The sequence below is a fragment of the Phyllobates terribilis genome, unplaced genomic scaffold (assembly GCF_046119375.1).
Source record: "Phyllobates terribilis strain yellow unplaced genomic scaffold, ASM4611937v1 Scaffold_167__1_contigs__length_4167997, whole genome shotgun sequence".
NCBI classification, from domain to species: Eukaryota; Metazoa; Chordata; class Amphibia; order Anura; family Dendrobatidae; genus Phyllobates; species Phyllobates terribilis.
Window position 1 is genome coordinate 3,422,351 of NW_027362927.1, and position 13,800 is coordinate 3,436,150.

A 13,800-nucleotide genomic window follows, 5' to 3' on the forward strand; every position below is an offset into this window, starting at 1 on the left:
TAGAGCTACAATCAACAATATTCTGGACTATGTTGGAACAAGGAACCTTACTTCTATTGCTCTTCCTGCTATAAGTTATGGAATGTATGGATTTCCTATGCAAGCCTGTGCCCAAGCAATAGTCCAAGCTATACCGGAGTATAGAAGATTAAGGCTATGTGCCCACGATGCAGAAATGAAGCAGAAAATTTCTGCAGCATTTCTGCATCTCCCTGGCAGAAGAAAACGCATGCAGATTGTGCATGCGTTTTTCCTGCAGAATACATGCGGGTTCACATGCGTTTCCGCATGCAGATTGACAAGCACTTTCCAGGCGATAGCATCACTTGGAAAGTGCTTGACAACTAGGTCACACTGTATAAATCCATGGATTTATACAGTGTGAACCGTAAAAATTAAAACAAATAAAGCTATACTCACCCCCGAGGCCCCTGTGTGCTGCAGCGCTCGTTCCTGTCTGGTTCCCGGCTGCCGGCATATCGCGAGACACAGCGGTGAAGGGCCTGCAGTCACATGACTGTGACGTCACCGAAGGTCCTTCAGGGCTGCTGGCATTCAGAGAGAAGACGCCGGACAGGTGAGTATAAACTTTATTTGTTATTTTATTCTTTTTTTACAGGTACAATGGTACCCAGGTCTGGATGAGAGTCTCCTCTCCTCCAGAACTGGGTACCATCCGCACATAGAGACGCATAGAAGCCGCTTGTAAAAATGTACAGTCGCAGTTTCTGTGCGTCTCAATGCAAGTCAATGGCGGGAGTTCCGCTGCACTTCCGCAAAATTAAATGACATGCTGCGGATTTTTGTACGCAGCATAAACGCTGCGGAAAAATACGCAGCATGAGCATAGAACATGCGGAATCCCCTTGGGGACCATGGGGTGCGGATTACCTAGCGTTTTACAAGCGTTTCCGCTGCTTGAAAAACGCTACGTGGGCACACAGCCTAACTATGTTAGAGGAGATAAGACTAATCAGCAATTACTATCATAAATCTCAAATTCTCACCCGAGCTGTGGAAAGTGCCACAGCTAGATCAGACTCACTCAGCCGCCAGATGACCTCACAAGATAACCTGAATGAACTATTTCCTAGACAAACAAGCCCACCTCCTGCTATAAGAAAGGAGCATTAATTCCCTGTGTTTCTCCAGCTAACACTCCATTGTTTCCAGTGAAGAAAAACTGCAAGAGGAGAACCGGATAAATTCAGGATGGTGCAAGATCTGAGAGCTGTGAGTGCAGTTACAATCCTGGAGACCCCAGTGGTGCCAAATCCACATATATTACTCAGTGAAATTCCCCCCGAGGCAACGCATTTTACAGTAATCGACTTGGCAAACGCCTTCTTCAGTGTGCCTCTGTATCCAGACTGTCGGTATCTTTTTGATTTTACGCACAGAGGAGTACAGTACACCTGGACCGTTATGCTTCAAGGAGCTCAGAACTCTCCTCATCACTTCACACTGGCCTAAACTACCTGTCTCCAACCCTGGAAGAGTGAGAACCCTGAAGTCATATTGATACAATATGTCGATGATCTACTACTCTGTTGTCCAGACGACCAAACTTGCCACAGGTTCAGCTATTCTTTGCTCCAATTTCTGGCCACCTTCGAATGCAAAGTTACTACAGCTACAGCTACAGAACTCCTCCACAGAACAGCAGATGTTGTACTTGGCCATCCTACAACTATACTGGCCCCTCATGATTTGCAAGCTATCCTTGCACAAACCCAGCACAACCATCTATCTATGCAACGTCGTGTCAGAATCCAATGTGAGCCCCTTTTACCAGAAAATATAGCTCTTCGGCAATGTACTGTCTTGAACCCCTCCACTCATGCTTCCTCTGTCAAGGGGGGACTGCCCTGAAGACTTAGGGGGGTCCTCAGAAGACCATGAATACCCTGATTCGAGTGACCATGATTGCCTTGAGGTCATGAAGGCAGAAACTTCTCACCTACCTACTGTCTCTGAGCAGCCACTGCCTGAAGCGGATCTGATACTGTATACTGACGGGTCCAGATACGCAGATGAATATGGAACGTACCATACCGGATATGCGGTGGTGTCCCCACCAACGGTTATTTCTGCTGGACCACTGCCATCTTATATGTCAATTCAAGAGGCCGAACTGTATGCTCTGACCGAAGCCTGCAAGTGCGCAGAGAGTCGAGTGGTCAATATCTACATGGACTCGAGGTACGGATTCGGGATTGCCCATGACTTTGGCCTGATATGGGCCCTGAGGGGCTACAAGACAGCCAGTGGAGCTCCAATCCGGAATGCAGCGGCAGTGAGAAGTCTGCTAGAAGCTCTGAAGTTACCTAGGCAAGTGGCTGTGATCAAAATTAAGGCTCATGGGAAACTGAATTCAGAGGAAGCCAAGGGCTGACATTACAGCAAAAGCAGCAGCTATGGAACCAATATTTCCAGAGGAAGCAGAGGTGTCGGGTGGTACGGAGGTGTTTGTGCTCACCAGAAGTCAGAGACAACAAGGAGATGAGGAAGAAACGGGAATGAGAAATTTGGGGTTGGAAGATGAAGAGGAGCAAAGACTGGAAGAGAATCTGACACACAGGACTTACGTGGACTGGCAGAATGCGGTAACGGAAGAAGGAAAACAAAACAAAATTCTTAAAGCCAGTAAAGAATTTTCACTTCCATGGCCGGAGGTGCTGCCTATTGCCCTATACTCAGTCCGAAATACCCCGAGACAACCCACAGGGCTCACATCATACGAGATCTTGTTTGGTGGGCCACCTAGAATGGGTCGATATTACCCACAGCAGCTTAGTTCAGGGAATGATAAGCTTGTGAATTTTGTTGTCAGACTTGCTAAAGAGTTAAAACTAACACATGCTACAGTGTACTCTTCTATTCCAGACTCAGATCTTGAATCAGGTACTCACAGTATCCAGCCTGGAGATTTTGTCTGGATAAAGAATCACGTGCGAGGCACACTGGATGCCAGATTTGAAGGGCCCTACCAAGCACTACTTACATCCCCTACGGCTGTGAAGGTCGAAGGCCAAACATCATGGGTCCACACATCCCATTGCAAGAAGGCGGTCTCAGACCCACAACCCTGATGTTCCTTTGTCTGATGACAGTAGCTTGGGGGGGAAGCCTTTGTTACGGTAACATGTGCATTCCAAACAATTATTACTAAAGAGAATGATATTCCAGTTTTCTGGTACAACACTTCCTTGAATGTGGTGACATGAAGATTAGGATTAGATTGGAGGGCAAATAGACTGGGGAATGTGCCATAACTAAAGCAATAATGTCTGTTTACCTTATATCTGAGTCCCAGGAATCCAAAGAGGAAATAAAGGCTGTGTTTGCAGGTACATACAGGGCCAAGAGATAAGTTAACCCCAAAGGCAGTTTTGATCCACATATATATATATATATATATAGATGTTCTCGGGGTTCTTAGGGGGGTGCCAGACGAATTCAAGGCCTGAGACCAAGTGAAGGTGGGATTTGAGTCCATAATACCCATAATAACCATTAACAAGAACGTAGATTGGATACATTACATATATTATAACCAACAAAGATTTGTCAATTACACCAAAGATGCCTTATAAGGGATAGCTGACCAACTAGCACCCACATCTACCATGGCCTTCCAAAACAGAATAGCTCTGGATATGTTATTGCAGAAAAAGGAGCGGTATGCAAAATGATAGGTGACCATTGTTGTACATATATCCCAGACAATACCGGCCCCACAGGGAAAGTTACTAAGGCTCTCAAAATCTATGAACAAACAGTTCCCCTTAGAACAAAAGTGTTGTACCAGAGAGAATACCGGAAGTAAATGAGTTTGTAAAGTTAATATCCATATTTCTGTGTTAGGGGTGACCCGCGATTACACAGTCACTAGATCTTTTAGGGTCTCCACCCCTTTCCTGTAGGTCTTCGTACGAGTTAGATTTAGGAACGTCGGTGGGTCCGGCTAAAAGGGACGGGCCGCCCGTCACATCGTAGGGTTCCAGAATAGCCTTAACATAGGGTCAATTTCTTCTCCCCCTCTGATTTTTAGCATATGGATATTAAAAGCAAATAATTGATTTTAGGGGGGCTTGTCAAGGTTAAATATATATATTATAGAAAATCAATTAGTTTCTTTTAATAGATTACCTAATCAGTGTGAATCAATATAGCGATGATGAAATAATCTATGTGTATGTATGTATGCAAATGTGTATATGCACATGGATTATATTAATAGTTAATGAATATATAACTAACAGCTTCTGTTCTAATCTGTAGACAAGAACAACTAAATGATTTCCTGGGAATGACGTATGCATGTGCATGGCTGATAACAGAGAGATTCATGTCGAGTTGGCAAAGATGGCGCTGAGAGACGAACTCACCCCCTCCATCGGAATTCCTAAGGCATTAATCAAACCAAGAGATACATAGATGAACGAATTATAGCGTGCCAAGTTATCAGAAAAGAGCAATAAATTTTACTAATCCCACCTAGAAGGAGAATGCTATTTAACCCCATGTCTACGTAATAAAGTATGCCATTTGGCGTGGTTCAGTTTCTGAGTGAAGTTTTTCAACCAGATTAGCAGATTTGGTTAATTAGCTTCTCTGCATGCACTCAGACATCTTTAATTTGGAGGAGAGCAGTTACCTAGTGTATCTTAAATTGGTGTAACCTTTACAGTATAAGACATATAATACTGGTGGATAAAACAAGACTGAACACAAGACCTTCACAGCCGTCTACACATCATAGGGGATATCTCATGACACCTTCTCTCCATCTACCTGATGATCCTGAGAAACATTGGGATCTTCTTGTTTACAGTCCTGTGGAAGAAGAGGATGGGGACATCTCTCTGGTGTTGTCCTCTTACTGGATAGATCTGGAGGAAACACATACAGGGACTGAATTCATTCTTTACATACAAATATTTATAGGCCGTGTGTATTTAGTCCTGTCTATTACCTGGTGATGTGAGGGGCTCGGGAATCTCCATCATGATGTCCTTGTACAGATCTTTGTGTCCTTCTATATACTCCCACTCCTCCATGGAGAAATGGACAGCCACATCCTGACACCTTATAGGAACCTGACACATACAATGATATCGTCATCCCCCGATCCCTTCATAGCATTACAGTATAATGTCCCAGCATTCCAAATAGTGTCACCTCTCCAATCAGCAGCTCAATCATCTTGAAGGTGAGTTCTAGGATCTTCTGGTCATTGATGTCCTCCTGTATCAGGGGGTGAGACTGAGGTCCAGTAATTGGGCACAGGGGTCTTCCCCTTCTCTCAGACACAGGGTCCTGACAGCGCTCACTAGAGGTCTTCTTCACTACTGTGTAACCCTAGTTATGGAGAGAAACATTAATAAATCTCACTCCAGACATTTCCAGAGTCCTCACCTCTCCAGTTCTGTCCATCTGTTATTCCCATAGATAAGAATGATGTAATGTGACGTCATCAGAATCTCTCACCTCTCCAGTAAGCCGAAAGAGGATCTCAAGGGTGAGGTGTAATATCCTCTCCGCCATCTTGTCTCTGTCCATATCCATCATTGATAGGTGATTCAGAAAAATTCTCTTAATATAGAAGATCTTCACTGAGAGGATCTGATATTGTAGAGACCTGAATGAGAAGAAGAGCCGATGTAACATCATAAAGAATTCTGTGTATTAATACAATTACTGGAGACAATAAGGGAAATATATCAGGAGATAGAATGCGTAGATGTTGTATTCTCTAGTCTTTTATGGATTGGAACACAAGTTGAATTGCTGACTTAGGCTATGTGCCCACGATGCAGAAATGCTCAGGATTTTTTCCTGAGCATGTCCTGCCAAAGACATGTGGATGTGAAGCGTTCTTCACATGCATTTCCGTATGAGGGTTGACAACCGCTTTCCAAGCGATTTTAGCATCACTTGGAAAGTGCTTGACAACTTGGTTACACTATATAAATCCATGCAACAGACATGGATTTATATAGTGTAACCCCCAAAGAATGTCAAAAAATAAAAAAATAAAATATATACTTACACTCCGATGGCCCCCGCAGTCTTGCTTCGCTCCGTCGTGGCTGCCGGCAACTGGTGGTGCACTGTACTGAAGGACCTGCTGTCACATGACTATGACGTCAGCGCAGGTCCTACAGTTCATCGCGAGATGCCGGCAAAGGAGGACGAGCGTAGTGCGGGCCGCCAGAAGGTAAGTATAATCTTTATTTTTTATTTTATTCTTTTTTTTACATGTTCTATGGTACCCAGGTCCGGAGGAGAGTTTCCTCTCCTCCACACCTGGGTACCATCCGCACATTAGAATGCATGGAAGACGCATCTACAGATGTAGTAATGTGTAATCCATGCGTTCCAATGCTAGTCAATGGCGGTGAAAATGCATTTTTTTCCACAATGATAACCCGTAGCGGAAATTTCCGCAGCATGTGCACACCACATGCGGATTATCATTGGGGAACATGGCAGGCCTTCTACCATGCATTTTTTAAGCGTTTCTGAAGCGTTTTTGCTGCGGTGGAAACGCTTAAAAAACGCATCGTGGGCACACAGCCTTAGACATCTCCTCCGTACTTCCAATCACTGGCTAATTTGGCCACTGCTTCAGTAAGAATCACCCAGAAACCCAAGCAGCAATGGTAATTTTATTATTTTACAACATTCTGCTTTTGTCCCTGACGTACTAATAAAAGCTATATATTTTAGACCACAGACAACAAGCAGTTTCTTCCTCGGAGTCTGCAGCTGAATACGTTTCTGATAGACTCATCTCCCATAACGCTAATTCTCGTCATATACATTACACGTGACATGAGAAATAACAACTTCATGATGAGGACGACATCTTCATCTTCTAATACGGCTCTAGAAACAAAGTTGGCCAGAGTCCGTCACTAACTACATCATCACCGACTGTCTGTATGAATGTTTCCCGTCTTTCCCAGGTTGTAATCTTTTATCACGTTACATCTCATTTATAAGAGCTTGTTTGTAAGAACACCAAGACAGGAGTTATTTGATGCTAATGTCTCCTTGTACAGTGTTTTTTCTTCATGGATATTATGTTTCTTTTAGCATTTTTATGTAGGCTTCCATATATTACATGAAAAACACCAAAAAAAGAAAACCAAGTGTTAAAACATAAAATAAAATTGGGGATGGCGGCACTGTGGGATCATTATACTGTAAGTGAGGGGGATGGTGGTAATGTGGGAATATTATATTGTATGTGGGAAGATGGCGGGACTGTGACATTATACTGTATGTGGGAAGATTGCGGGACTGTGGGAACATTATACTGTATGTGGGAAGATGGCGGTACTGTGAACATTATACAGTGTGGGGAAATAGAGGTACTATGAGAGGATTAATGACCGCAGTCGCTCCTGTGACCGGGCCAAGCCAACACCAACCCCTGCTTCAGCAGGATGTGTGTTCTCGGACTGACATTCAGCTTAGTGCCACAATACACGCTGCCGACCAATCAGAGGCCAGCAGCTGACATCGGCATGTACGTCATTAGGGGCGCATGGAAGTAACATCATGCTCTCCTGTCGCTTCCAGCTGAAGTCAGCGGCAGCTCCAGAAAAAGACACCGCGCGGCGAAGGAGCGGAGACAAGGGGAGTATAATGTTATTGTTTTTTTAAATCAGCGAGTACACGGTGCCCTTGGCCATACTACTACATGTAAGAGTATGGACTGTGCATTATACTACTACATGTAAGAGTATGAGCTGTGCATTATACTGCATGGATGACTGTGGGCTGTACATTATACTACATGTATGAGTATGGGCTGTGCATTATACTACATGTATGACTGTGGGCTGTGCATTATACTACATGTGTGGATTATGGGCTGTGCATTATACTACATGGATGACTGTGGGCTGTGCATTATACTACATGGATGACTATGGGCTGTGCATTATACTACATGGATGACTATGGGCTGTGCATTATACTACATGGATGACTATGGGCTGTGCATTATACTACATGGATGACTGTGGGCTGTGCATTATACTGCATGGATGACTGTGGGCTGTACATTATACTACATGTATGAGTATGGGCTGTGCATTATACTACATGTGTGGATTATGGGCTGTGCATTATACTACATGTGTGGATTATGGGCTGTGCATTATACTACATGTATGGACTGTGGGCTGTGCATTATACTACATGTATGACTATGGGCTGGGCATTATACTACATGGATGACGGTGGGCTGTACATTATACTACATGTATGAGTATGGGCTGTGCATTATACTACATGTGTGGATTATGGGCTGTGCATTATACTACATGTGTGGATTATGGGCTGTGCATTATACTACATGTATGGACTGTGGGCTGTGCATTATACTACATGTATGACTATGGGCTGGGCATTATACTACATGGATGACGGTGGGCTGGGCATTATACTACATGGATGACTATGGGCTGTGCATTATACTACATGTATGGACTGTGGGCTGTGCATTATACTACATGTATGACTATGGGCTGGGCATTATACTACATGGATGACTATGGGCTGTGCATTATACTACATGTATGGACTGTGGGCTGTGCATTATACTACATGTATGGACTGTGGGCTGTGCATTATACTACATGTATGACTATGGGCTGTGCATTATACTACATGGATGACGGTGGGCTGGGCATTATACTGTATGGAGGATTATGGGGAGTGCATTATACTACATGTATGGACTGTGGGCTGTGCATTATACTACATGTATGACTATGGGCTGGGCATTATACTACATGGATGACGGTGGGCTGGGCATTATACTACATGTATGACTATGGGCTGTGCATTATACTACATGTATGACTATGGGTGGACCATTATACTAAATGTGTGGACTATGGGCTGTGCATTACACTACATGTATGGGCTGTGCATTATACTACATGTATGGACTATGGGCTGTGCATATACTACATGGATGACTATGGGCAGTGCATTATACTACATGTATGACTGTGGGCTGTGCATTATACTACATGTATGACTGTGGGCTGTGCATTATACTACATGTATGACTGTGGGCTGTGCATTATACTACATGTATGACTGTGGGCTGTGCATTATACTACATGTATGACTATGGGCTGGGCATTATACTACATGGATGACGGTGGGCTGGGCATTATACTACATGGATGACTATGGGCTGTGCATTATACTACATGTACGACTATGGGCTGTGCATTATACTACATGGATGACGGTGGGCTGGGCATTATACTGTATGGAGGATTATGGGGAGTGCATTATACTACATGTATGGACTGTGGGCTGTGCATTATACTACATGTATGACGGTGGGCTGGGCATTATACTACATGGATGACGGTGGGCTGGGCATTATACTACATGTATGACTATGGGCTGTGCATTATACTACATGTATGACTATGGGTGGACCATTATACTAAATGTGTGGACTATGGGCTGTGCATTATACTACATGTACGGACTATGGGCTGTGCATTACACTACATGTATGGGCTGTGCATTATACTACATGTATGGACTATGGGCTGTGCATATACTACATGGATGACTATGGGCAGTGCATTATACTACATGTATGGACTATGGGTTGTGCATTATACTACATGGATGACTATGGGTTGTGCATTATGCTACATGTACGGACTATGGGCTGTGCATTATACTACATGTACGGACTATGGGCTGTGCATTATACTACATGTACGGACTATGGGCTGTGCATTATACTACATGTACGGACTATGGGCTGTGCATTATACTACATGTACGGACTATGGGGAAAACACGGAGAGCACAAGAGTAGTTAGCAAAGAGGCAAAATCTTTATTAATGATACATGATCACAACAGTAAAAAGTAAATAAAGAAATGACATAGCAAGGGGATCAGGAAAACACAGTGCCGAAAGCTAGACCGCCCCTGGCAAAACACTAGCTAAGCAATCCAAATTACAAAAATGCAAGTAAATCAACAGGCATAAGGAACACTCCATGGGTATATAACCACAGATAAGAACAGTAGATAAAAATGCAAGTAAATCTACAGGCATAAGGAACACCCCATGGGTATATAGCCACAGATAAGAACAGTAGATAAATATCACAATTAACCCCTTTAAAAAGTCAATGAGGCAAATATACACACTCAGGGTAAGTATAACAATCACTGAGTAGTGACAATTTATGTAAACATCCAAGATAGGAGTGAGTTAAGTAACTACCCTATGCCATGTAGTGCTAGGTAAAGAAATATATAGAAAGAGTACCCGGACCTAAATGGAAACACTCACCCAGTGAGAAAATGTCCGGGATACAGGACGCTCATTCAAGTTGCCCAGTGTCAGAGTGTCCAAAAGACAGGAAGCTCGCAAGGTGCCAGGGGAGTCAAAGACCGTGCTGCATGTGAGGACGCGCCCCGACGCGCGTTTCGCTTTCTTTTTCAAGAGGCGCTGTATGTCTGCCTGACAGGACCTGATTATATACGCCCACAACTAGTCATGTGATGCTTAGAACAGAAACTCATTGGAGTATAGCGGCGCGTGTACCCGAAGCCGCGCCCCCCGCTACCAACGTCACAGCTGTCAAGTCTCGAGCGCACACCAGGGAGCGTGCCTAGGAAACGCCCCCGGGGGCGCGCCAGGGACAGGAGACAGCCGGACGCGGGCACGGGCCGGCAAAGAGCCGGAAACTATATGCACCATCAATGTGTGAAAGGAAGCAGAGCTCAGTGAGACAGACCAAGAATAGTGGGCTGAAAACTGAATAATAAGATACACAGTAAGTAAGACAAAAATGCTCTTGGGCATAAACATATACATGAAATAGCTTAATGGAACATGATTATAAAAAAGAGATCCATTCAATAACTCTAGATGGTTATAATAAATACCCAAAGGGGTGAGTATAAACAAGTCAGAAAATATATGTATAAATATAAGGACTAATCAATAGAACCATTTCCGACGGGGAGAAAGATGAAAAAATGGAGGAACTCTTGAAAGATGCTCCATCATGTCCGCTATAGGATGCCTTGAAACAAGGAGTGAAAAAGGTCCATATGGCACACATAACCAATGTATTAGTAGCCACGAGTCTAGAAACATAAAGAAACACAATTAGAAACAGGATAAAAACAGGCTAAAAACAAGAGCACGGACTTTAGATCAGAAAGGATAATGAACACTGAGGGAGAGCAAAAGCCAGATACAGGGAACCCAATCATAAGTATGAAGAAAAGCTCAAATTTTCATTGAGGCCGCGCGGTGCCAGGGTGTCAAGGGCTCTAATCCTCCTGGCCTCTTTTTGTGCAAGGCAGAGTTTGTAGTCACCCCCCCGAGAGCCCAGATGTACCACGTCGATTCCACGCACCAAGAGGCTGCGTGGGTCACAGTCGTGTACTTGTTTAAAATGTCGCGGTAAGGTTCTGAGCTCCCGGGGGTCCGACACAGATTTGGCTGCGCCAATGTCCCGCACATGCTCCCGCACCCGTACCCTCAATTCCCTTGTGGTGAGACCAACGTAGATTTTCTTACAGCTGCACGTGGCATAATAGACCACGTGCGTAGTACCACAGGAAATATATCTGAGGATTCGGTAAGTGCGGGAGCCATCCGAGCTCGTAAAGGACGAACTACGAAGGACATTGGCGCAGGCTCTGCAATGGCCACATGGATAGGACCCAACCCTGGGACCGCGCGACCCAAACGGATTAGATGCTGGTGGGACATAATGACTTGAAGTAACCAGATCGCCCAGATTTTTAGCGCGTCTGGCAGTCATTAATGGAAATGGTCCCACCACGTCCCTCAGGGAGGGCTCCGCCCCAAGAACATTCCAATGTCGTGAGAGGACCCGCCTCATAGAGAGCCACTCATGATTATAAGTGGAAATGAAGCGGGTCCTCTCAGGAGGCCCGGAAAGAGAAGGTCTAGGAGAGGGATATAATAGAGAACTGCGGGGGGTGCTGCGAGCTCTACCATAGCCACGGCCGATGCAGCGATTACTGTAGCCTCTCTGTTTGAAGCGTTGAGTTAGTACTGCCGCCTGCATTTCGAAGCTAGACTCCGTCGAGCAAATACGCTTAATCCTTAGGAACTGTCCGACCGGGACGGCCCTAATGGTAGAAAGGGTATGACCAGAGGCAGCATGCACCAAGGAGTTCACCGCTGTGGGCTTCCTGTAGACGTCAGTCTGAATGAGGGAGTGTGAGTCCACCATCAGAGTGACATCCAGGAAGTCCAAGCGTGTAAGGCTATGAGTGTACGTCAATTTAATACCCCACTCATTGGTGTTAAGCCGCCCCATGAAGTCATCAAGCTCCCCCGCCGAACCCCGCCAAAAGAATAAGACATCATCGATATACCTGAGCCATGCCACGACCCGGTCGGCGCCACGCACACCATCGCCCCCAAAAATGTCCCTCTCCCAAGCACCAAGGAAGAGGTTTGCATACGATGGTGCACAGGCCGCCCCCATGGCCGTCCCACGTCGCTGCAGGTATATCGTGTCTTTGAAAAGAAAATAATTATGGCAGAGGATAAAGCGGAGGAGCTCGAGAATGAAACCCCGTGAGGGGCCGTCCAGGTCGGAACCCCCAAGGAAGAGCTCGACTGAAGTCATACCAAGATCATGATCTATACAGGTATACAGACTCTCCACATCGGCCGTGACCATGATAGTGCCAGGTTCCAAGGAGATGCCATCAACCCTAGTAAGGACGTCCGTCGTGTCACGTATATAGGATGGGAGGGTCCCAACAAGTGGTCTCAAATGGCTGTCAACATATTGTGAGATGGGACCACATAACCCACCCAGGCCGGACACGATCGGACGTCCAGGGGGGTTAACGGCATCTTTATGTACTTTGGGGAGTAAATAAAAAGTAGCTGTTTTCGGGGAACGAACAGTTAAAGCCTCCACAGTCCTCTTATCAATAATACCCCCCTCACAAGCCCGGGCCAAGATACCCTGCAGGGTGGCGGAGAAGGAGGCCGTGGGGTTATATGACAGCCTAGAGTAAGTCTCCTTATCTCTCAGCTGTCGCAAAGCCTCCCTCTCATATTTGTGGTGGGGCCACAGGACGATATTCCCTCCCTTGTCAGCCGGCTTAATGACTGTGTCCTTAAGAGTTTGAAGTTGTCGAATCGCTTGGCGTTGGACGGAGGTTAGGTTATCAAACCTTCTCCGTGTGGAGAGTTTTTTAAAGTCCTCCGCCACTAAATTAACAAAAATTTCCACTGCCGGACAAATAGACAAGGGAGGGCACCTCGTTGACTTAGGAATCCTAGCCTGTGGTAACCCACCTGAGGGAGGAATGGTTTGTTCCAGTAAAAGATCCTCCAGGTGTTGCAAGGCCTCCTCCTCCGTCACCGCCGGGACATGATCACCATCCGGCCTAGAATGAAGTTTTTTCAAAATCAATTTTCGAGCAAACAGGTGGAGGTCCTTGAGGGCCGTAAAGTAGTCAAATGAATTAGTAGGAGAAAATGACAGGCCCATAGCAAGGACCTCCATCTGTGTCTCGGTCAGAGTGTGATTGGTAAGGTTCATGACACGGAGCCCTCCACAGGGATCACCAACCTGAAAGGGAACCGTCTTTTTCCTCCTATTATTCGGTCTCGTCTGAATGTTTCCAATAGGTCGTCACAGCTGTCAAGTCTCGAGCGCACACCAGGGAGCGTGCCTAGGAAACGCCCCCGGGGGCGCGCCAGGGACAGGAGACAGCCGGACGC

The 13,800-nt window shown here is 45.4% G+C and overlaps 1 protein-coding gene across 1 annotated transcript in view; it reads right to left on the reverse strand.

Moving 5' to 3' along the window:
- Positions 1 to 13,800, reverse strand: part of LOC141207904 (uncharacterized) — a 182,986-nt gene that overhangs the window by 13,705 nt on the left and 155,481 nt on the right. Inside the window, exons 2-3 of the mRNA XM_073664466.1 lie at positions 5,494 to 5,644; positions 5,185 to 5,364 (exon numbers count right to left, since the gene is read on the reverse strand). Coding sequence (XP_073520567.1) covers positions 5,185 to 5,364; positions 5,494 to 5,644 — 331 coding nt within the window. The remainder of the gene's footprint in view (positions 1 to 5,184; positions 5,365 to 5,493; positions 5,645 to 13,800) is intronic.